The following is a 24604-nucleotide window of genomic DNA, read 5'->3' as shown; positions in this document are numbered from 1 at the left end:
CAATTGAGCTTTAATACCATACATCCCATGGATAGGCGTGTTGCCATTTCTGGAATAAAGAAGCCAAGTTTTTAAAATTCTATAGAACCCATTAACAGAGGAGATGCCACTTTTAATAAATATGTATTTGTATTTTTTTTTTAACCTGGTCGTAATGCCACCGTTCTCCTGAATCCGACAATGTTTTCCTTTTTTTCCTGCGCCTCTCGGTTCCTGAGATATGACTCCTTCTTCCCTGTATGTAAATATAGTCTTTTTTTTGTTAGCCAAGTGAGAGTGGTTCTGAAGAACACGCCCACAGAAAAGAGGTGAGGACTCACCCACTTGGCTAAGAAGACCAGATTTGTATACCTCGAAGAAATGGTCATATCTCAGGAACGGAGAGGCGCAGGAACAAAAGAAAAATAGCGCTGAATTTAGGAGAACAGCGGCATTTACACCAGATATAAAAAATACATGTTTATGGCAACAAACAGGTCCTCCTTAACCAGGCGCATATCAGTACTGCACTGTGCTTGATTGGCAGAGGCAACAAGTTTTTTTTCCCTGTTACACACTGTTAATAAATTAGAACTTATACGGTAATATGTGCATATTGATATAATTAACCTCTTCACGTTGACGGAACATTATGCAAATACAATAAAATAAAGCAACTCTACGTTATAAGGTTTCTTGGACAAGCTTTTCATTCTTTTTGCTGCCTGAATGAGAGACGCCTAACATGTCTGTGTAGCATGAAGAAGCAGTGCCTTATACAGCAGATAGGATTCACAACAGGTGCTTCCAACAAGTGAAACGAGCATACACTCTGCATAGGAGTAAAACATTGAATAAAGTGAGTTTATCGGGTTACTGCAGTGGATTTAGGCTTCTGAAATTACACATTCGTGATTTGGCAGACATCCACCTCACAGACATGGCACAAACACCATAATACGAGCATCATATGCAACAGTGGACCATTCAGTTGACTTTATATTGCTGCAGAGATTTTCCCATCAAAAACTGGTAAGTAGTCATTTTTCATAATGGAGCAGTGTAGACGTGCTGAAATGTGTTTTCTCATTATGACAACCCCTGCCTATATGCCTTATTAGGATCAGAGGTGGTCTCCATTATGGTGAACTCAAGGAGAGCAGCTCAATACATCACAAAACCCTTCACTGTTGGTCTTCCTCAAAGAATCCACCCTCTTGGTGTCCATTGTCATACCAGAAACCATAAAAAGGTCCAAAAAAGGCACAAGGACAAGGAGATATGTGGTGGAACAGATTTTAAGGAGACGATTTGGTGACCATCCTCTCTAGTAGATTCATCATCCTCTCTTGGAGCTGTAAGCTTTGTACTTGAATGATGTTCTGCTGGTCCAAGATTCGTCTCACTTCCCGGCAGGTTTCCTCCATTGCTCGGCTCAGCCTTTTCTGTTCCTCTAACATGTTTTCCATTATCTTTAACTTCTTCTTCTGAAAACTACTACTTTGCAGTTTCCTCTTCTTTATGGCCCTCTCACCAGATCTGAATAATAACCAAAAAGTTACTATGCAAAAGTGAAGATTAACAAAGAGCATAAATCAAAGGCTTTATTTACAGATTGACATTGAGCTTCTACTTGACAGGGTGGCCATTGGAGTTTATTGTGAAAAATAAAGGCTCACTAGCATAGGTACAGTGGCTTGCGAAAGTATTCACCCCCTTGGCTTTTTATCCATTTTGTTACCTTCCTTAACCTTGTGTTTAAATGTTTTTGTAATCTGATTTGTGTGTGATGAATCAGCACTAAATAGTCTAAATTGGTGAAGTGAAAAAAAATGTAGGCATAAATTACATTTATGGGTTAAATTAACTAAAACAAATTTGTGTGCATATGTGCCCGACCCATTTTGCGATAAAGGCCTTAAAAAATTTTTGGGTACAAGCAGTTACCTTCATAAGTCACATGGTTAGTGAAAGCACCTGTGTGCTATCTAAGTGTCACACATCTGTCAGTCTATACTTTACATTTTCTGAAAGACCATGGAGGCTGCAATTACATTAAACAAGAGGCGCCACTAACCAAACAACAACATGATTGAAGACGAAGGAGCTCTCCAAACAAGTCAGGAATAACGTAGTCGAGAAGTATAAGTTAGGGTTGGGTTGTAAAAATAATATTCCAATCTCTGATGATCCCCCGGAGCACCATCACATCTATTAGGGATTTGGGGAGAACGCACACTAGATACGCCGCTGAGACACAGTGCAACATGCACAGGAGCAGGCGAGGAGTATTCTGGAATCACGTTGGAGTGCCGGGGCGGTGAGTAAGCCAGTGTCCCTACATGGAGGGAGAAGGGAACACCATGCAAGGGCACCCGACATAGAGCTACATCTATGTTTGTTGCTAAACCAAACACCATTAGAGGAAAAACCTCCACTATACTAAACAAAAAAAACACCAGTACACAGGCAGAGATGCTTACCTGTTCAAGGCCTCCAACAATTGCACTAACCAGGGTGCACCAGGCCCAAGTAGAGATAGCAAATACACAGGTGCAAATAATCCAGGGTGCGCCTGGGCCCTAGCTGGCTCTGTACACTGTGGCCTCTGTTCACACAGGATGCATCATGGTTAGCCCGCTATACATATGGCATCATTAATAGGCTTTGCACCATATACTTTGCATTCCTGTGTGAACATGCCACATACTGACTATTTTTTGCACGGGTGCTCCAAGCGGCCAATTCCTGATTGTAGGTTGGCTGCATTAGTATTATTTGCACCTGTGTATTTGCTATCTCTATTTGGGCCTGTGCACCCTGGTTAGTGCAATTGTTGGAGGCCTTGAACAGGTAAGCATCTCTGCCTGTGTTCTGGTGTGTTTTTTTTTTGTTGCTAAACCAACATAGATCATCACTCCAAGAACACCAGGGACAGTAAAAATGGTATGAGTCGTGGGGAATATACAGGGCTATTCTTGATCAAAACCTGTTTCAGTCTGTTAGTGATTTGAGATTGCAACGGAGGTTCACCTTTCAACAAGACAATGACCCAAAGCATACTGACAAAGCAACACTCGAGTGGTTTATGGGGAAACATAATCCAATTAATCCAATGGAGAATCTGTGGTCAAACACTGCAATTTCCTGCACTGAAAGCCTGCACCAAATAAGTGATGTGCGGCCAATTCATCAGAATTTTGATGTAAAACTATTTGAAATGCGGCCATTTTATTTCGCATTTCATAGTATTTGCAGCGGCCCAGGGTCCTGGTCGTTGCAGTAATATCATTCTCCTCTAGGGGGAGTGATGTTACGTCTGAAGTCGATAAAGGAGATCTCACTACCAGGTAACACCAACACACAACACACTTCATACTCCAGTCCACCAGGGGGAGCTATGCTCCTATTTATTAGGGCACTCTTCACAATTAGGTAAAACTGGTGGTCTGGATAGAAAGTGAGGCAGAAAGAAGCTGACTGAGCTTGACTCAGCAGCTGCTAGCTGGGCTTCGCTCAGTTAGTGGGTCCCTGACAGAGGTGGGATCCTGTCAGAGGCCTAGACAGAAGGCCACGGGACTGCGCCTGCCCGACATGCAGCAGTTCCCAAGAAAGAGACACGGACAGAGAATTGTATTGTAAAGCGTGAGAAGTCATAGCAAAAGGAGAGGAAAACCAGAAGGAGTTTTGCCCTGCACAGGCTGCCTCCTTCTGAGGCGCAGGATCCGGTAGCCGGAACACCGAGGGAGCAACAGTCCTTGATGCCTTGCTCCAAAGACCGGCAGGACAGCTAATTTCACGTTAACTGTTCGCCCCTATACCCAGGAGACACGGTGGCAACTAGTGGGGGCCGGGGCGTGCTAGAGTCCCTGTAAAAAGCCTCAGGCCACCAGTCATACGGGTTTGTCCTATCCTTACCATCAGGGGACAGAGAAAGAGACATAACATCTAGAACATCTACAACAGTTGTGAGGACCTTATGAGAGGCTCAGCAGTAAGGTACTACAACACCCAGGCGCTAGAGGAAGGCTACTGATTTCCACCTGGATAAGGGGACTCTGGATTTGCCTTCAGACCGGCCGGACTCTGCCTACCCTGTGATCCGGTGCTCTGGACTATGGATGCTGAAGTCACCAGTAAAAGATAAAGAGACTGCAACCTTGTGTCCTCGTTCTTCACTGCGCCTTTCACCATTCACCATCTACTCACTGGGAAGCCCTGGGGATACACTTCACCTGTGGGAAGGTATACCATCTAGCTGCCATAACATCACCCCAGCAGACCCCTTAAAGCAGCGTCGGTCACCCTGACCGAATACCACAGGTGGCGTCATGAACATATCCCTTTAAAGACCTTTTCCCCCTTTTTCTACACGGACATCCCTAGGACCACGGACTGGGGCAGCCACCGTGACATCCCCCTGAGAACCGAAGGACCCGGTACCGAGTACCCTTAGCCCTACGGGGGCGCTCCATTTTCATGCCGGCTAATCTAGTAGTTTGAAAAGTGGGCAACTCTTAGCACAGAGGGGCCCGTAGTTCATCGTGGCAACAAAATTCTTTGGACTTTGTACCACAAAAATGGTGGAAATTACTACAAAAATGTTCTCCAGTCTCCAGTTCTTACACTGACTGACACTTCAATTACTTTTGTGCATCTTACTCTAGTGCATCTTTCATAAGACTGGCACGTATAACGTCAGAATTGATGAATCGTTTTGTTAGTCTTAAAGGTACTCTTAACACTGGGACGAAAAATTGACCACATTTTTCATGTATAGTCACCCTACCTATTTGTCTCTCGTTGCCTTGTCTGTTGAAATATGCGTTCCTTTCCAACTGCTTCCAAGATGGCCACCACAGTGCAATGGGAAACAGAGTGGTAGGTCTGGATCATAGGGAAGACTAGAGGACTGGGAAGCCATGATTTAGAGTTACCACTTTCCCCATTCCAACTATAGTCTCCATCTTGGGACAAGAAGAAAAGAAAGATGATCTCAGGTAACGAGAGGCCAAAAGAGAACACCAAGTAGGGTGAAGATTACATGAGGTGTATAGTCCCTTCAGAGTCCCAGGGTAGAAGGTCCCTAGAATGATTATGTCCATGTATGTGGATGACCAGATTACTGACCTATGATACAACAGAGACTTTCTATAATAATCCAACATGTCTGTACCTGAGTTTATAGGACTGCAGGCTTGTTGAGCTTTCTGAATTGACGTCTTCAAAGCAGCCTTCTCTTTCTTCATATGTGAATTGGTTATAGGGAAGGTAGAGGGGGGTGGACTTTGTAGACGGGGACTGAGAAGCCTCGGTTTGCGATGTGGAAGGTCCAGGTTGTGACTTTCCATCACTTTGTTCTGGTAGTTTAGACAGGATCCGATCTATGGTCTTAAAATAAGGCCAGTCGGGAGGAATGGACTCTCCATCGGCCATACATTTCAGTTTTCTATAGAGAGATGAACCATAATAAATCATTAGGAAGAACCATTTTGCTATTGCAAAAAAAAAAAAGAAAGTACAAACTGGTTTGATTATCATTGCAGAGATTGCTGTTCAGCAGTTTCATTATCATCATAGACAGAATTTCAAGAAAAGGTAAATCAGCAAGCGAAAGATAACACAGGATCCACCACTGGCAACAAATAATGAAGATATCTGCTCCTCCCTCTCCCTGCATCATGTATTAACAGTCAAATGTAGAATTACTAATTAATATTATTAATTTATTTGTAGCTTATTCCCTTTATGCCATTTCACTCACACATAAAATCAAAGTAATACGATAAAATTGTCAGGGATGCTGTTTGTGCCACTGAGTCCTGCTCTATTTGGTCTCAAAGCATCATCTTTAAATCAGGCTGGAAAACTTGATTATACAGCTATTCTGAAATGGATTTTCAGAGTAAATATAACGGCCTCTTCGGGTCTAAGATCTATTTAATAGTGTATGAAGTTTCCATTGTATATAACATTATAAAGCACTAAATTACAAAATTATTAGTGAAGGTTTTTGTTGTTTTTTTTGTTGTTTTTTTTTACTGCTGCAATATCGTGATGAAGCATTATGGAAGGTTCTACAACTTTGTTAGATTTTAGAAAAGGTTTATATGAAAATAGGAAAATCTGTAACATGACCATTTGCAATATACACAGTTCCACATTTAATTTGTGTGATACGCCAATATAAAGTAACAAGTGTGTGATTTATTCTCAGTATAGCTGCGACTCAGATGTTTGTGTGAGAGCATGAAGGAACAAACAGCATCATGAAAACCAAGGAACACACCAGACAGGTCAGGGATAAAGTTGTGGAGGGATAAAGAGTAAAGCAGAGTTAGTGTCACGAAGTGACTGACCCGGTATAACATGACCCAACAGTAGGTCTGTCACGAACAGCACAACACACAAGGGAACACCGGGGACACAATTACAATGGTGGGCCCTGTCGGTAGGGACTGGGGGAATGGGCACCTCCTGCACTGGCCTGCACATGTGCCCTGATCTTGCTACCGTCCCTATACAGGTTCTTTCAACCCGTCGCCGACCAGGATACCTAGTCCCTCACTTGCCCTGCACCTATCCCTAAGTAGGGAACTGGCAGGTGAGAGCACTGGTCCCACCGCTGCACTAATACAACACGGGGTAAGGAAATACAGACAAGGTAAAGGAAAACAACACTTAGCTTAATGCTGCAAGGCACAGCACAGCAGGAAGAAACACCAGATTCACTGGACACAGCAGTAGAACAACAGTTCCCAGCAAGCTCCTACTCCCAGCTTGGTCGCTGAAGAATGAACTAACACCGACAGTCAGCCCCCGGAAGAATAACATATCGAAACGCGCGTAGGGGTCCCTGGTTTTGTGTGTGCTTGACAAGGTGAATATGCTTTGACAGTTATACTTATATATTTACCATCTTTTGTTCCAATGGTGCATGTGCGGATTATAAGGGGATTTTATACCCAGGTTTGAGAGATACATCATTTTGAAATGCAGAAGCAGTGTTATACTTACCATTCTATCGCATATAAACAGTATTGTAATTAGTTTTCTGCTAACCTATGCACATAGACACTTAGTTATGCACATTGGCACTTTAGAAAATTAACAAGTAAAAACTGCTCTACTCTCCTTGCAAAGATCTTAGATATATTTAGAACCTGCATAGCATTTGTTATACATAATCTGACATAAAATAACTTATGTATTAAACTGGTTGTCAGCATGTTAGCATGTATGTCAGGACAAGTGATCAAGCACATATAACCAGTTGTTTCCTTGGATTGGAGGTACTTGCATATTTTTGTATTATGGATGTCTTTTTTAAAAAATGAAGCTTTTTCTCATGAATGTTAAATAAACTTTATATGTTTTGAACTAAACATTCTGTGCCCTGAATAATATTCTTGGGGGGCCTTTTTGTCGTATCAGATCCCTGAATGTGTTCTGTTAAAATTTATATGGACTAATATGTATAAACCCTATACGCAGATGTATATTGTCTACGACTTGGGTAATGCTCCCCTGGCTGAGCGGGGCAGAGTCAATGGCCTGGACGCTTAAGGGTCTCGCTAGCGTCCTACTCATCAGGCCATGGGTCTGGACAAAATGAGCATCCACCAAATTGACTCCTGCTCCACTGTCCACTAGCACGGAACATTCTCAGTTACCCCACCAACAACCACCTCAGCAGGTAAGGTACACTGAGACGAGAAAATGGAGGAAATATACACACCCTGGTCGCGTCAACACAACCAGGGGGACGCGGCTTTTTAGATGGAACAGGAATTTTTGGCGCGAGCTGGGCAGACATTGATAAAATGACCAGTCTGCCCACAGTAAAAACATGCCCCCACACCACGGCGAACCCCAGACAACCCCGTTTGGGAACCAACTCCTCCCACCTGCATGGGTTCATCCGCCTGGTCAGGTGTGTCCTCCTCCCTAGCAAGGACTACAGGGGGCACATTTGGTGTATGCCTCTCCCTCAAGCGTCTATCCACCTGGATGGCAAGGGACATGGCGGCCTCCAACAACCTGGGGGCGGCGTACTGTACCAGAGTATCTTGCAACCTAGGGGACAGACCCTGCACAAAATGGCTCCTAAGGGCCAGGTCATTCCACTGTGTATCAGTGGCCCACCTCCTGAACTCTGAACAGTACTCCTCAGCCAGACGACCCCCCTGCTTGATCTTACGGAGTCGGGATTCCGCCAGGGAGACGCCATCTGGATCACCATACACCAGCGCCAGAGCCGTAAAAAACTCGTCCACCGACCGTAGGGATGGTGAACCAGTCAGCAGGGAGAAGGCCCAGGATTGGGGATCACCTTTAAGAAGGGAAACGATGATTCCCACCCGTTGTTCCTCACTCCCTGATGAACGAGGGCGGAGCCTGAAGTATAACTTGAGGGCCTCCTTAAAAACCAAAAATTTATCTCTCCTTCCAGAGAACCTGTCTGGGAGAGATATCTTGGTTTCTGGTAGAGCCTGAACCTGAGCCGAGGCCCAGAACCCCAACAATTGCTGCAGCTGCTGCACCACCTTACCAGGCAGATCCTTAAGCTCAGTGGTGAGAGTCTGGAGCAGTTGGGCAAAGGCCTGCATTTGAGCCATGGCCCACCAAAAAAAATGTGACGGTCGGTGTTAATGTCACAAAGTGACTGACCCGGTATAACACGACCCAACAGTAGGTCTGTCACGAACAGCACAACACACAAGGGAACACCGGGGACACAATTACAACGGTGGGCCCTATCGGTAAGGACTGGGGGAATGGGCATCTCCGGCACTGGCCTGCAAATGTGCCCTGATCTTGCTACCGTCCCTATACAGGTTCTTTCAATCCGTCGCCGACCAGGATACCTAGTCCCTCACTTGCCCTGCACCTATCCCTAAGTAGGGAACTGGCAGGTGAGAGCACTGGTCCCACCGCTGCACTAATACAACACGGGGTAAGGAAATACAGACAAGGTAAAGGAAAACAACACTTAGCCGAATGCTGCAAGGTACAGCACAGCAGGAAGAAACACCAGATTCACTGGACACAGCAGTAGAACAACAGTTCCCAGCAAGCTCCTACTCCCAGCCTGGTCGCTGAAGAATGAACTAACACCAACAGTCAGCTGATGAACCAGGTGACTTCTTAAAGGATGGAGGGAGTGGTCACCACAAGCATCAGCTGACCAAGCAGCAATGCAATAACACCAACGGCCACCGGGGGGGGGGGGGACTGCATTGACCCCCAATGACCAGAAAGGAAGAAAGGTTTTAAACTGAGGCAAACCAGATCTGCCACAAATCCAAAATTGGATCGTGACAGTTAGGTTTTAATTAATAGCCCAAGCCCTGAATATCTCACAGATCACTGTTCAATCAAAAATCAATTAGAAAACTGAAGTAGTACGGCAAACTGCAAACCTGCCAAGACATGGCCACCCACCTAATCGGTCACCCCAAGCAAGGAGAGCACTAATTAGGGAAACAGCCAGGACGCCCATAGACTGGGCCGGGTCCAGGTTTTCGTGGGCTCCGGGCGAAAGAGTCTCAGTGGGCCCCTTTAACATATACCACAATTCATGATGCACAGATCCTGCAGCGAAATATCGGTATAGTACAATGCCGAAGATTTCACTTACCGTACTTCTTACATTACATGAGTGATCCGTAGAATGTAAGTCCGCAAGGACAGGGTCCTCTCCCCTCTGTACCAGTTTGTCATTGTAAATTTGTTTACTGTAAACGATATCTATAACTCTGTACATAACCCCTTTTCTCATGTACAGCACCATGGAATTAATGGCGCTATATAAATAAATAATAATATCTATTGTAAATTCTACAATAGCTCAGAAATCGGACAGTATAGTCCTCCATACAGTATTATGGGCACCACATAGTGCTTCATACAGAATAATGAGCCCCATATGTTGCTCCATACAGAATAATGGACTCCATATATTGCTCCATACAGTATAACGAGCCCCATATATTGCTCCATACAGTATAATGGATGGCCCCATATATTGCTCCATACAATATAATAAGCCCCATATATTCCTCCATACAGTATAATGAGCAGCATATATATAATATACATATAAAGGGCCCCATACAGTGTCCATACAGAATAATGGACCCTATATAATGCTCCATACATAATGAGCCCCATTTAATGATCCATTCATAATAGCCGCCATATAATGCTCCACACAGTGTATGATGGGCCCCATATAATGCTCCGTACTTAATGGGCCTCACATAATGCAGCATACATAATGAACCCCCATATAATGCTCCATACATAATAGGTCCCATATAATGCTCCATAAATAATGGGTTCCATTTATTGCTCCATATATAATGAACCACATATATTGCTCCAAATATAATGGGCCCCATATAATGCTCCAAACATGAAAAAAAATGAAATATTCTTCTCTCCTCGCTGGCTGCAGGTTCGGACTCCTCAGCATCACCGTCTTCCAGCTCTCTGCACTCTGTGACTGTTCGGAGCTGAGAGCGCACAGTAGTGACGTCATCACACCCTCTGCCCTGAAACATCACAGAGTCGTAAGGCGCCGCAGCTGAGGTCGGAATGGGGAGAAGTAAGTATTGTAAGTACCCTTGCCCTAAGCAAGCAGGGGGCCAACTGGCATTGGGCCAACATAGCATGCCAGTGTCCTCAATGGTGGACCCCTGCCTGCTCAGGGTCTCAGCACTTTCCAAGGTGCTGAAGCTGGCTCTGCCCATGGTCACTCTGGAGGAGCTGCAGACATTCACAGTTCAGATGGGAAAATCTGTCCACGGTCTGTATCAGACTGAAACAGGTTTGGTTAAGAATATCCCTGTATTTCGCACCATCTATCTTCCCCTCGACTTAGATCATTTTCCAGGATGGTGTTCTTGCAGTGATGAACTGCGTCGGTTTGGCGCCAGACATAACATTTACCTTGGTGGCCAAAAAGTTCAATTTTGGTCTCATCTCTAGTGTTGAGCATTCCGATACTGCAAGTATCGGGTATCGGCCGATACTTGCTGTATCGGAATTCCGATACCGAGATCCGATATTTTTGTGATATCGGGTATCGGTATCGAAACAACATTAATGTAAAAATGTGTAAAAGAGAGAATTAAAATAAAAAATATTGCTATACTCACCTCTCCGACGCAGCCTGCACCTTACCGAGGGAAGCGGCAGCGTTCTTTGTTTAAAATTCGCGCTTTTCTTTCCTTCACGTGAGTCCCGGCTTGTGATTGGTTGCGTGCCGCCCATGTGACCGGCACGCAACCAATCACAGCAAGCCGTGACGTAATTTCAGGTCCTTCAGGATTTTAAAATTACGTTCCGGCGTTGTGATTGGTTGCGTCGCAGTCACATGGGAGACGCAACCAATCACAGCAAGCCGTGACGTAATTTCAGGTCCTTAAGGATTTTAAAATTACGTCCCGGCTTTGTGATTGGTTGCGTCGCAGTCACATGGGAGACGCAACCAATCACAAGCCGTGACGTCACGGGAGGCTGGACACGCGCGCATTTTAAAATGGGCGCGTGTCCAGCCTCCCGGCTTGTGATTGGTTGACCGCGGCGCAACCAATCACAAGCCGGGACGTCACGGGAGGCTGGACACGCGCCCATTTTAAAAAGCGCGCGTGTCCAGCCTCCCGTGACGTCACGGCTTGTGATTGGTTAATGGCGGCCATGTTGCCGGGACGCGGACCAATCACAGCAAGCCGTGACGTAATTTCGTCACGGCTTGCTGTGATTGGTCCGCGTCCCGGCAACATGGCGCCGTGACCAATCATAAGCCGGGACGTCACTGGAGGCTGGACACGCGCGCTTTTTAAAATGGGCGCGTGTCCAGCCTCCCGTGACGTCCCGGCTTGTGATTGGTTAATGGAGGCCATGTTGCCGGGACGCGGACCAATCACAGCAAGCCGTGACGTAATTTCGTCACGGCTTGCTGTGATTGGTCCGCGTCCCGGCAACATGGCCGCCCTGACCAATCACAAGCCGGGACTTCACGTAACCAAGTAAAAGCGCGAATTTTAAACAAACAACGCTGCCGGTTCCCTCGCTGAGGTCCAGGCTGCGTCGGAGGGTGAGTATAGCGATATTTTTTATTTTAATTCTTTCTTTTACACATTTATATGGATCCCAGGGCCTGAAGGAGAGTTTCCTCTCCTTCAGACCCTGGGAACCATACAGGATACCGTCCGATACTTGAGTCCCATTGACTTGTATTGGTATCGGGTATCGGTATCGGATTGGATCCGATACTTTGCCGGTATCGGCCGATACTTTCCGATACCGATACTTTCAAGTATCGGACGGTATCGCTCAACACTACTCATCTCACCACAGCACATTGCTCCATACATTTGGGGAGTGTACAACATGTCTTTTGGCAAACTCAAAACAAGCTTTACAATATGTATGTGTAAGTAAAGAATTTTTTCTGCTCACTCTTCCATAAAGGCCACCTCTGTGGAGCGTATGGCTTATTTTGGTTGTATGGACAGACACTCCAGTCTCTACTTGGGAACTCAGGGTTACCTTTGGTGTCTGTGCTGCCTCTCTGATTAATGTCCTCCTTGCCTGGGCTGAGAATTTTGGTGGGTGGCCCTCACTTGGCAGGTTTGTTGTGGTACCATGTTTTTTCCATTTGATAATGGATTTGAGTAAACTCAAAGGGATCATCAGCAATTGGGATATTTTTTTTTTAAAAACTCACATCTGACTTGTACTTCTCAACAACTTTGTCCCTGACTTGTTTGCAGATCTCCTTTCTCTTCATGGTGTTGTTTGGTTAGTGGTGCCTCTTGCGTATTGGTGTTGCAGCCTCTGTGGCCTTTCAGAAAAGGTAAAGTGTGTATACTGACAGAATGGGCAAGAATTTCAGTCTCTCGATGTACAAAACTGATAGAGACATACCCCAAGCGACTGCAGCTGTAATCGCAACAAAAGGTGGCGCAACAAAGTATTAAGTTAAAGGGGCCGAATAATATTGCACGCCCGACTTTTCAGTTTTTCAATTTCCACAAAAATTTAAAATATCCAATAAATTTTGTTCAACTGCTCAAAAAAATAAAAATAAAGGGAACACTTAAACAACAGAATATAACTGCAAGTAAATCAAACTTCTGTGAAATCAAACTGTCCACTTAGGAAGCAACACGGATTGACAATCAATTTCACATCCTGTTGTGCAAATGGAATAGACAACAGATGGAAATTATTGGCAATTATCAAGACCCCCTCAATAAAGGTGTGGTTCTGCAGGTGGGGACCACAGACCACATCTCAGTAACAATGCTTTCTGGCTGATGTTTTGGTCACTTTTGAATGTTGTTTGTGCTTTCACGCTCGTGGTAGCATGAGACGGACTCTGCAATCCACACAAGTGGCTCATGTAGTGCAGCTCATCCAGGATGGCACATCAATGCGAGCTGTGGCAAGAAGGTTTGGTGTGTCTGTCAGCATAGCGTCCAGAGGCTGGAGGCGCTACCAGGAGACAGGCCAGTACACCAGGAGACATGGAGGGGGCCGTAGGAGGGCAACAACCCAACAGCAGGACCGCTACCTCAGCCTTTGTGCAAGGAGGAACAGGAGGAGCACTGTCAGAGCCCTGCAAAATGACCTCCAGCAGGCCACAAATGTGCATGTATCTGCACAAACAGTTAGAAACCGACTCCATGAGGATGGTCTGAGTGCCCGGTGTCCACAGTTGGGGGTTGTGCTCACAGCCCAACAGCGTGCAGGACGCTTGGCATTTGCCACAGAACACCAGGATTGGCAAATTCACCACTGGCACCCTGTGCTCTTGACAGGTGAAAGCATGTTCACACTGAGCACATGTGACAGACGTGACAGAGTCGGGAGACGCCGTGGAGAGCGATCTGCTGCCTGCAACATCCTTCAGCATAACCGGTTTGGCAGTGGGTCAGTAATGGTGTGGGGTGGTATTTCTTTGGAGGGCCGCACAGCCCTCCATGTGCTCGCCAGAGGTAGCCTGACTGCCATTAGGTACCGAGATGAGATCCTCAATCCACTTGTGAGACCATATGCTGGTGCGGTTGGCCCTGGGTTCCTCCTAATGCTGGACAATGCCAGAACTCATGTGGGTGGAGTGTGTCAGCAGTTCCTGCAAGATGAAGGCATTGAAGTTATGGACTGGCCCACCAGTTCCCCATACCTGAATCCGATTGAACAAATCTGGGATATCATGTCTTGCTCCATCCACCAACGTCACGTTGCACCACAGACTGTCTAGGAGTTGGCAGATGCTTTAGTCCAGGTCTGGGAGGAGATCCCTCAGGAGACCATCCGCCGCCTCATCAGGAGCATGCCCAGGCATTGTAGTGAGGTCATACAGGCACTAGGTGGCCACACACACATTTCCTTGTCTTGAGGCATTTCCACTGAAGTTGGATCAGCCTGTAATTTGATTTTCCACTTTGATTTTGAGCATCATTCCAACTCCAGACCTCCGTGGGATATTAGTTGTGATTTACATTGATCATTTTTAGGTTTTACTGTTCTTAACGCATTCCACTATATAATGAATAAGCATTTACAACTGGAATATTTCATTCAGTGATATCTAGGATGTGGGATTTTAGTGTTCCCTTTATTTTTTTGAGCAGTGTACAGTATATGTATGCAAACATTCCTAGTCTGAGTAATTCTGTGCTTTGTCACGGTGCCCAGAAAACAAGACAGAAATGTGACTGCAATAACTTAATCCAAAACAGATCACCATTCAGGAAAGCTCCCATTTCCAGATGGAATTTACTGATTTACAATTATAGCAGAGCTGACTTTGTCACTTGCCACAATTTGGCACTGCATGTTACCAGACATTGCAGGTACATCTACTACAATGCAGTGCACAAATGTTACAGCCTCAAACTGCGAGCAGAGTAACTATTGTAGTAAAATAGGGGTGAAATACAAGCTCAGCTCTGCTACATTTGCAGAGTATATAAGAATTTTCGTGCCAGAGGATTTGCAAATTGGACCTGAATACAGTCACTATTGGTAAGGTGCACTATTTATGAATGAAGCAATGTCTACCCCAGGGGCATATCATTGGTGCAATATGTGCAGCCATACAGGGGCCCGAGAGGTAAGGGGGCCACTTCCACCTTTAAATCAGCAGGAAGCTTCTGTTACAGACACAAAAAGGGGCCCAAATATTGGTCTTGCATAGGCCCTTATTCTATCTGTGTCTTTCACTTGTCTAGTTGTGATTTTCATAAATGACCCCCTAAGAAGGGTGAACTTTCCAAATGTGCAACCTTTACCACGTAGGACCCAGTAATTAGAAAAGACCTGTCACATTTTTTTTTACCTCATGTAAATGACGCTGTTCTCCTGAATCCAGCATTGTTTTTCTTTAATTCCTGGGTCCTCCATTCCTAAAATATGCCTCCCCCCTCCTTGTATGTAAATCTAGTCTTCTTAAGGTACCTTCACACTAAGCGACTTTGCAGCGATATCGCTAGCGATCCGTGACGTTGCAGCGTCCTGGATAGCGATATCGTTGTGTTTGACACGCAGCAGCGATCTGGATCCTGCTGTGATATCGCTGGTCGTTGATTAAAGTTCAGAACTTTATTTGGTCGTCAGATCGGCGTGTATCGTTGTGTTTGACAGCAAAAGCAACGATGCCAGCGATGTTTTACAATGGTAACCAGGGTAAACATCGGGTTACTAAGCGCAGGGCCGCGCTTAGTAACCCGATATTTACCCTGGTTACCATTGTAAAAGTAAAAAAAACAAACAGTACATACTCACATTCCGGTGTCCGTCAGGTCCCTCGCCGTCTGCTTCCCGCACTGACTGTGAGTGCCGGCCGTAAAGTAAAAGCAGAGCACAGCGGTGATGTCACCGCTGTGCTGTGCTTTACGGCCGGCACTGACTGTGTCAGTGCGGGAAGCAGACGGCGAGGGACCTGACGGACACCGGAATGTAAGTATGTAGTGGTTTTTTTTTTACATTTACAATGGTAACCAGGGTAAACATCGGGTTACTAAGTGCGGCCCTGCGCTTAGTAACCCGATGTTTACCCTGGTTACCCGGGGACTTCGGCATCGTTGGTCGCTGGAGAGCTATCTGTGTGACAGCTCCCCAGCGACCACACAACGACTTACCAACGATCACGGCCAGGTCGTATCGCTGGTCGTGATCGTTGGTAAATCGTTTAGTGTGAAGGTACCTTTAGTCAACCGGGCATGATTCACAAGAAGACGCCCACAGAGAAGCGCTAAGTACCACTTCCATTTAGATTTACAAACAGGAAAGAAGAGGCCATATCTCAGGAACAGATAGGCACAGGATCGAAATAAAAACCATGCTGAATTCAGGACAACAGCAGCAGGGCCGGACTGGGACTAAAATTCAGCCCTTGGCATTTGAAGTTTCACAGGCCCACTTGTCACATGGTAACTGTTTAATATCTTTGTACACTTGTAGGCAGGGCCGGTTTTAGGCAAAGTGGGGCCCTATGCCTAGGCAAAGTTTAAAATGGGGCCCCAAATGCTAACGTATTGCACATCACACAAAAGCATTTCGGTTGTATTTACATGCGCTGAGTTCAGGCCGCTAAATGAGTTTGATCGACCATACTGAAGTTGTTCAACGCTTGTTTCCCGGCCTCTTTCCACCGTCTGAGACAGAATGATGGGACAGAACGATCACTAACAGATCACTAACCGATCCCCATACAGTATCATGTTATCAGCAGCACGTCTACAGTTTACAGCGGCGATGTGCTGCTGAGAACAAGGATTTTTGTTCCGGCAAAAACTATCTGAATTTGCAGCATTTTACTTGTTTAGTAAAATACACCCCATAGTCCTCCATATATTATAATGCGCAGCACAGTCCTCCATATAGTATAATACACTCCCTATAGTCCTCCATATATTAAAATGCACTGCTCAGTCCTCCACAGAGCATAATACACTCCTCATAGTGCTCCATATAGTATAATGCACCGCTATAGTCATCCATGTAGTACAATTCACTTCCCATAGTATAATGCACCCCATAGTTCTTAGTATAACGTATTCCCCATAGTCCTCGATACAGTATAATGCAGCCACCACCCTACAGAGTATAATGCAGCCACCGCAGAGTATAATGTAACCCCCATAGAATATAATGCAGCCCCCCATAGAGTATGATGAAATCACCCCTCATAGAATATAAATATAATACAGCCCCCCATAGAATTTATGTAGCCCCGAATAGAATAGAACACAGCCCACCTCCCCATAGAATATAATGCAGCCCCATCTGAGTATGATGCAATCATCCCTCATAAAATCTAATACATCCCCCCATAGAATATAATACAGCCCACCTCCCCATAATATATAATGTAGCCCCCCATAGAATATAATGCAGCCCCCCATAGTATATAAGACAGTCTCCCCCATAGAATATAATATACCCCCATAGTATATTACACAGCCTCCCCTACAGAATATAATATACCCCCGCAATAGTATATAACACAGCCACATAGTATATAATATACCCCCTATAGTATATAGCAAAGCCCGCATAGTATATAGCACAGCCTGCATAATATAGCTCAGCCCGCGTAGTAGTAGTAGTATACAGCACAGCCCGCGTAGTAGTATACAGCACAGCCCACACAGTGGTATATACAGCACAGCCCACACAGTGCTATATACAGCACAGCCCACACAGTGCTATATACAGCACAGCCCACACAGTGCTATATACAGCACAGCCCACATAGGGGTATATACAGCACAGCCCACATAGGGGTATATACAGCATAGCCCACACAGGGATATATAGAGCACAGCCCACACAGGGATATATACAGCGCAGCCCACATCTCATCTCTCCCCCACCAACCCCCCCCGATAATGGCCCCACAGTCCAGTTAAAGAAAAAAACACTCTCCTCACCTTTCCTCTTGCCCGCGTTGCTCCCTGCTCCTGTCTCAGCGGCTGCAGTCTGCCCAGGACACAGCAGGTGTGCGATGATATGACGTCATCGCGCACCCGCAGTGTACTGTCAGAAGCAGAGCGGGGAATGATGGGAGAGGGAGCGTCAGGAGACGCTCTCTCCTCCATCATTGCATTGAACTATACCGGCGTCATAAATGCGGTGGCGGCACTGGCGGGGGGAGGGGGAGGAACAGTGCAGCGGCCCACTACTGGCACAGGCCCTTCTGGCATTTGCCAGAAGTGCCCGATGGCCAGTCCGGCCCTGAACAGCAGCATTTCCACTATGTACAACATGTTATACACTTGTAAAGGGGTGGTGTCATGCTGCTGCAATGCAGATAGGTGCAGGCTTCACTAGATGGCAGTAGAGAGGAAGCAGGTCTGCACCTAAACAGAGCTAACCTACAGAGCAGCAGTGAGGCTACCAAAGGTGGCAGCAGAATAGTCAAACAAACCAGGTCAAATCCTAGACTGTAGTGCAGTACCAAAGGAATAAGCAAACTCACTGTCAGAGACAAGCCAGAGGGTCTGTAACAGTCAGGAGCGGATAAGCCAAAAGACAAAGGACAGAAACAGGTCAAGATACAAGCCAAGTCAAAACCAGGAGGTTTGCGCACTAAAGGGAATCACTGAATCAAGACCTGAACAGGGGGAAACAGAGACATGGGTTCAGACAGCAAATGCAGCAGGATCAATCAGACCAATCAGAGTCCACTATAGCAGCACTAGGCAAAAACTATAGACATGATCTGCAGGACACAGCAGGGAAAAATAGCAAACCTGAGGCCAGACTGAGGCTGAGAAAAGTTAACCCCTGACATGATAAGACTGGGAAAAGGGAAAACAGGACTCAAAACCCGGTCTGGATCATGACAGGTGGGAAGCTGAAGATGTGATTCACCAATGTTCTATGGGCTCGCGACCAAATGACGCCATCTGTTGAGCCAATCAAGTACAGTTGTGGCCAAAAGTATTGACACCCCTGCAATTCTGTCAGATAATACTCAGTTTCTTCCTGAAAATGATTGCAAACACAAATTCTTTGGTATTATTATCTTCATTTAATTTGTCTTAAATGAAAAAAACACAAAAAGAATTGTCCTAAAGCCAAATTGGATATAATTCCACACCAAACATAAAAAGGGGGTGGACAAAAGTATTGGCACTGTTCGTGACCATAGTATGAAAATCACCTATGAGAGGTCATGTGATGAAAGCTGGAATCAACAAGCAGAGCCAAATCCTGACAGTGAGTATATTACATGCTGGTAGAATCTGACAGCGCTTAATTGTACAGTTAATACTGTATGTCCAACATAAATATACATTCAGTAATCCTCAATTTATCAGATAAAACAACATCTTATTAACATAGACAGGTATCATGCTATCTGACAAGTTATTGATTGTTGCATACGCACAGGACCAGAACCAAACACAGGTCATGAATACATCACCAGAACCACCATCAGTACATGAATACATCACCAGAAGTACCAACACTACACAAATACATCACCATAACCACTAATAGAACATAAATACATAAAAACAACCATCATTACTACATGAACACAGCGCCAGATCCACCATCACTACAGGTATACATCACCAAGCTTAATACAGGTCACCCTCTTATACAATTATATTGCATGAACTTACAACTCAAAGTATTTCCTTAAAAATGGTAAGAAAATACTGTGCGTTGTGGTTAAAATCAATCATCAGACTGTGGACCATATAGGAACCACAGTACTGATGAGACATAGTCAGTATCATAAAGTAACATTTACATCCAGGTAGCTTATAGGTGACATCTTCTCCAACTGAAGTTGCCCTCTTTCTTTTTTTCTCCATCTTGTTCAAATGCTATAATGATTTTCTACATCTATAGTTCATCTGTGCAGACTTCCCTCTTCTCTGGTCTTCTGCAGCATACCTTGACATGGTGTCCGTAAAAATAACTGTCATTATAATGCTCCTGAATAAAAATATCTGCCATTAGATGTGTCCCTGAAGAAATTATTGCCCCTCTCTGTGTTCCCTGCACAAATTATGTTTCCCATGGTCTCACACTTATGGAAATTGGCCTTCGAATTGTCAGCGATTATTAACCATAAAAACCGTTGTCTGCAATTATCAGCTAAAAACACCACATTGTCCTCCCTTATTAGCTCTAACTGCAACACTGTCTGCCTTTATTAGTTATAACCGCCTAACTGTTCTACCTGATTAGTTATAACCACTAGTGATGAGCGAGCATACTCGGCACTACTCGATAAAGCATTGGGATACTTGGGTATGCTGGTTACTCTATTGAGTATCGGGTATACTCGAGCAAAATGCTCGAGTCAATGTCCTGCATATTTTGTGCCTGGTGGCCAATAAATATGCGGGGATTCCCTGCCATATACGGCAATGCAGTAGTCATGTTGGCTACTGGCATTACTGTAATTGGCCGCCACATTGCGTCATCAGGTCTTGTATAAGACCCAGTGATGCGATGCTCGGCACAATCTTTTCTTGAAGCAGTTCAGGGAGAGTTGATCTGGGAGGGAGAGCTTAGATTAGAGCAGGTATATAGGCAGTGTCTAATTGCTATTTCAGGACTTGTATACCACTGCTGCACGGTTAAAACAAAAATTCTTTACAGGAGTACATACTGTCCTTTCTCTAGTAAAACAGCTGTTACTTGCATTCAATATAGGGAAAACTGGTGGAGGAGGGATAGCTGTGTATTAGAGGCTGTGGAGACAAGGGGTTCAGCAGGTGCTCTAGTTCGATAGCCGAAACCTCATGGACTATGGCACATCCCACCGAACGTCCACTCTCCTTTTACCGTGGGTATGATACTACTCAGACAACACAGGGTGATGGTAAAACAGTGTGACAATACTTTGTTGAACCATAAAACAGGTAAATAACAAGTAGAACAGTTCAAGAGAAATACCCAAGATGGTGCAAAATTACAGTCTCACCCTTCCGCTGACTCGCTGGGATAAGAGCAGCTGTGACTTCAGAGCTTCCAGGGTCGACTACCCCCATCTGTGGCACACACATAAAGGAGGTAACGACAAGCTTAGGAAGATGACAGACCATTGAGGTACAAGGTGAGTTGACCAGAGGGTCACAACTTGGCTTCACCAACATCTCCATGGAGCCAGGTGATTGGTGGGTCCGAATCCTGGCTTCCCAAACATATTAATGGGGCTCAGGTGACCGGTGGGTCCAAATCCTGAATACCCCAAACATATCAATCAATCATTGAAGGGCAATGGAGCAGATCTGTATTCTTTCAGTTGAGGCCATGGTCGCCTAAGCTGGCATCCTGTAGAATGTCAAATCTATGTCCCTCATGATGGAGCCATGATCTGGCAGCTATCCTGTAGGGTGTTCCTTTCTGTAATTTTGTAAAGAGTCTCTGTTTCTTTGGATCTCTGGATCTCTTGGCTATCTGGATGTCTGTATGTATATTGTAAGAGGCATGTCCCAGTTATGTAGCTCACAACTGTTGTCCTGCAAGCCAGCAGCCAGCGGTGAAAAGGAAGATGTGATGAGGTTAACTCACATAGTTTCACTATTTAATCAGTTTGCATAGTTTTTTACTCCTCTGTTTTGCAAGTCAACAAGCTACCTGTAATCAACATTTCCAGCAAACATAATTTCTTAATTACCCTGCGTCTCTGTCATCCAGAACAACAGCACAATATGTTACAACAAACGTCAACTTAAAAGTCAATATTACAGGCTTAAACGAACAAAAATCTGTGTTTTCTTGACCAACCAAAGAACAAATTCAGAAATTCAAAAATCAACATATAGATAACAGTCTATTCCTCCTTGATTACTGAAAATAGACGTCTGGTTAATTGAAATAAAATTCTGTGTTGTCACATAGGCAGGGTTTATTGCCTTATAGTCCTTCTATAGGTATACTGCTGCTGCAACCTAAAGTCCTTTTCTGGGCTATATATTTTCTTTCCCCTATTAATGCCAGAAAGATTGCAGGCATAAACCTAATTTAAAATGTGCAAGGTCTGAGATAAGGGGCAGGAAAGTGGACATGTTGTTGGTGCACAGATTGGCCCAGTCTTCTCAACCCCATCGAATAACAGCAGTGGAACATAAAGCCAATTCAAATGTTCCTTTTATTTCTGCTGTATTCCCACGCACATCTCAAAAAAGGGTAAACTGTTCATGGTTTCTTCTGTCTCTTGTCCTGGTCCTCCTCCTCCTCCACCATATCAACAGGTTCATCAGGCTGCCCTTGTTCCAAATTTTTAGAGGGTCATCATGCAGCCCTCACTCATAACTTTAAGGCTATGTGCCCACGTTGCAGAATGTATGCAGAATTTTCCTGATCAAATCCGGACTCCATTGGTGGGAAATCCGCTTGCGTTTTCTAGTTGTTTTTTTTGCGTTTTTTATCTCGTATTTGTAGCGTTTTTTTCCAATGGTCCAAATACAATCTATAGCAGCAAAACCCCCGATTTTCCGCAAAATTAATGAACATCCTGCGTTTTTTTCCACAATGCTTTTCTGCTGCGGAAAAAAATGCAGCATGGGCACAACAATTGCGGAATGCCATTAAAAATAATGGGATGCTTTAGGTAAGCGTTTTTTAAGTGTTTCTGCAGTGGAAAAATGCCGCAAAAATGCTTAAAAAACGCAAAAAATCCGCAACGTGGGCACAGCGCCTTAGACATACTTCCCAACTTTTGAAGATGGCAAAGAGGGGCAAGGGTTGCGGCAAATTTTAGGCCACGCCCCTGTCCACACCCATTTCACAACTATCACACCCATATCCATGCCCCAACCACACCCATTTAGCACTACTGATCACACCGTTTCATAAACAATAATAATAAACAAAAAAATATGGCCACACAGTGCTCCATACTGTATAATGGCCACACATGATGCTCAATGCTGTATAATGGCCCCACATGATGCTGCATACAGTATAATGGCCCCACATGACGCTGTGTATAGTATAATTGCCTCACATGATGCTCCATACAGTATAATGGCCGCACATGATGCTGCATACTGTATAATTTCCCCACATGATGCTACGTCCTGTATAATGGCCCCACATGATGCTGCGTACAGTATAATGGCCCCACATGATGCTGCATACAGTATAATGGCCTCACATGATGCTCCATACAATACAATGGCCGCACATGATGCTGCATACTGTATAATTTCCCCACATGATGCTACGTACTATATAATGGCCCCACATGATGCTGCATACTGTATAATTGCCCCACATGATGTTGCATATTGTATAATGGCACCACATGAAGCTGCATACAGTATAATGGCCCCACATGATGCTGCGTACAGTATAATGGCCCCACATGATGCTGCAAATAGTATAATGGCCTCACATGATGCTCCATACAGTATAATGGCTGCACATGATGCTGCATACTGTATAATTTCCCCACATGATGCTATGTCCTGTATAATGGCCCCACATGATGCTGCGTACAGTATAATGGCCTCACATGATGCTGCAAACCGTATAATGGCCTCACATGATGCTCCATACAGTATAATGGCCGCACATGATGCTGCATAATGTATAATTTCCCCACATGATGCTACGTACTGTATAATGGCCCCACATGATGCTGCGTACTGTATAATGGCCCCACATGATGCTGCGTACAGTATAATCTATCACCCCATATCTTTGCTCCCATTTGCATCCAAACTCCTTGAGCAGCACGTCCATGCTGAACTTTCCTCTCACTTTGCATCTAACTCTCTCTTCGACAACCTACAATCTGGCTTCCGCCCCCACCATTCCACTGAGACTGCCCTGACCAAAATTACTAATGACTTATTTACAGCCAAAGCTAACAGACAATTCTCTATACTCCTCCTCCTAGACCTGTCCTCTGCCTTCGACACAGTTGACCACTGCCTCCTACTACAGATCCTCTCTTCCTTTGGGGTCAAAGACCTTGTCCTATCTTGGATCTCCTCATACCTTGCCAACCGCACATTTAGCGTTTCCTACTCCCATACTACCTCTTCATCTCGCCCCCTCTCTGTTGGTGTCCCTCAAGGCTCTGTCCTAGGACCCTTACTCTTCTCAATCTATACACTCGGTCTGGGACAACTCATAAGGTCCTATGGCTTCCAGTACCATCTATATGCCGATGACACTCAGATCTACATCTCTGGCCCAGATAACACCTCTCTGATCTCCAGAATCCCAGAGTGTCTATCAGCCATATCCTCATTCTTCTCCTCTCGCTTCCTCAAGCTCAATGTGGACAAATCTGAACTTTTTATCTTTCCTCCATCTCGCATATCTTCCCTACCTGATCTATCTATCAAAATAAATGAAATCACACTTTCCTCTGTCCCCAAAATCTGCTGCCTCGGAGTAACCCTTGACTCTGCCCTGTCCTTCAAACCGCACATCCAAGCTCTCGCCACCTCCTGTCGCCTCCAGCTCAAAAATATTTCCAGAATCCGTCCTTTCCTCAACCCACACTCTACCAAAATGCTCGTGCATGCCCTAATCATCTCCCGCCTCGACTACTGCAACATACTCCTCTGTGGCCTACCTTCTAACACTCTCGCACCCCTCCAGTCCATCCTTAACTCCG

At 45.0% G+C, this 24604-nt stretch overlaps 1 protein-coding gene across 1 annotated transcript in view; it reads right to left on the bottom strand.

The window, feature by feature from the left end:
• Positions 1 to 507: 507 nt before the first annotated feature.
• MSANTD1 (Myb/SANT DNA binding domain containing 1) overlaps positions 508 to 24604 on the bottom strand; it is a 31311-nt gene continuing 7214 nt past the window's right edge. The window contains exons 2-3 of the mRNA XM_077279071.1: positions 5156 to 5428; positions 508 to 1518 (exon numbers count right to left, since the gene is read on the bottom strand). Of these exons, the coding sequence (XP_077135186.1) occupies positions 1278 to 1518; positions 5156 to 5428 (514 nt within the window). The 3' untranslated portion in view covers positions 508 to 1277. The remainder of the gene's footprint in view (positions 1519 to 5155; positions 5429 to 24604) is intronic.

This window comes from Ranitomeya variabilis, chromosome 1, assembly GCF_051348905.1.
Source record: "Ranitomeya variabilis isolate aRanVar5 chromosome 1, aRanVar5.hap1, whole genome shotgun sequence".
Classification (NCBI taxonomy): domain Eukaryota; kingdom Metazoa; phylum Chordata; class Amphibia; order Anura; family Dendrobatidae; genus Ranitomeya; species Ranitomeya variabilis.
This window is presented reverse-complemented; position numbering and strand designations above follow the sequence as displayed.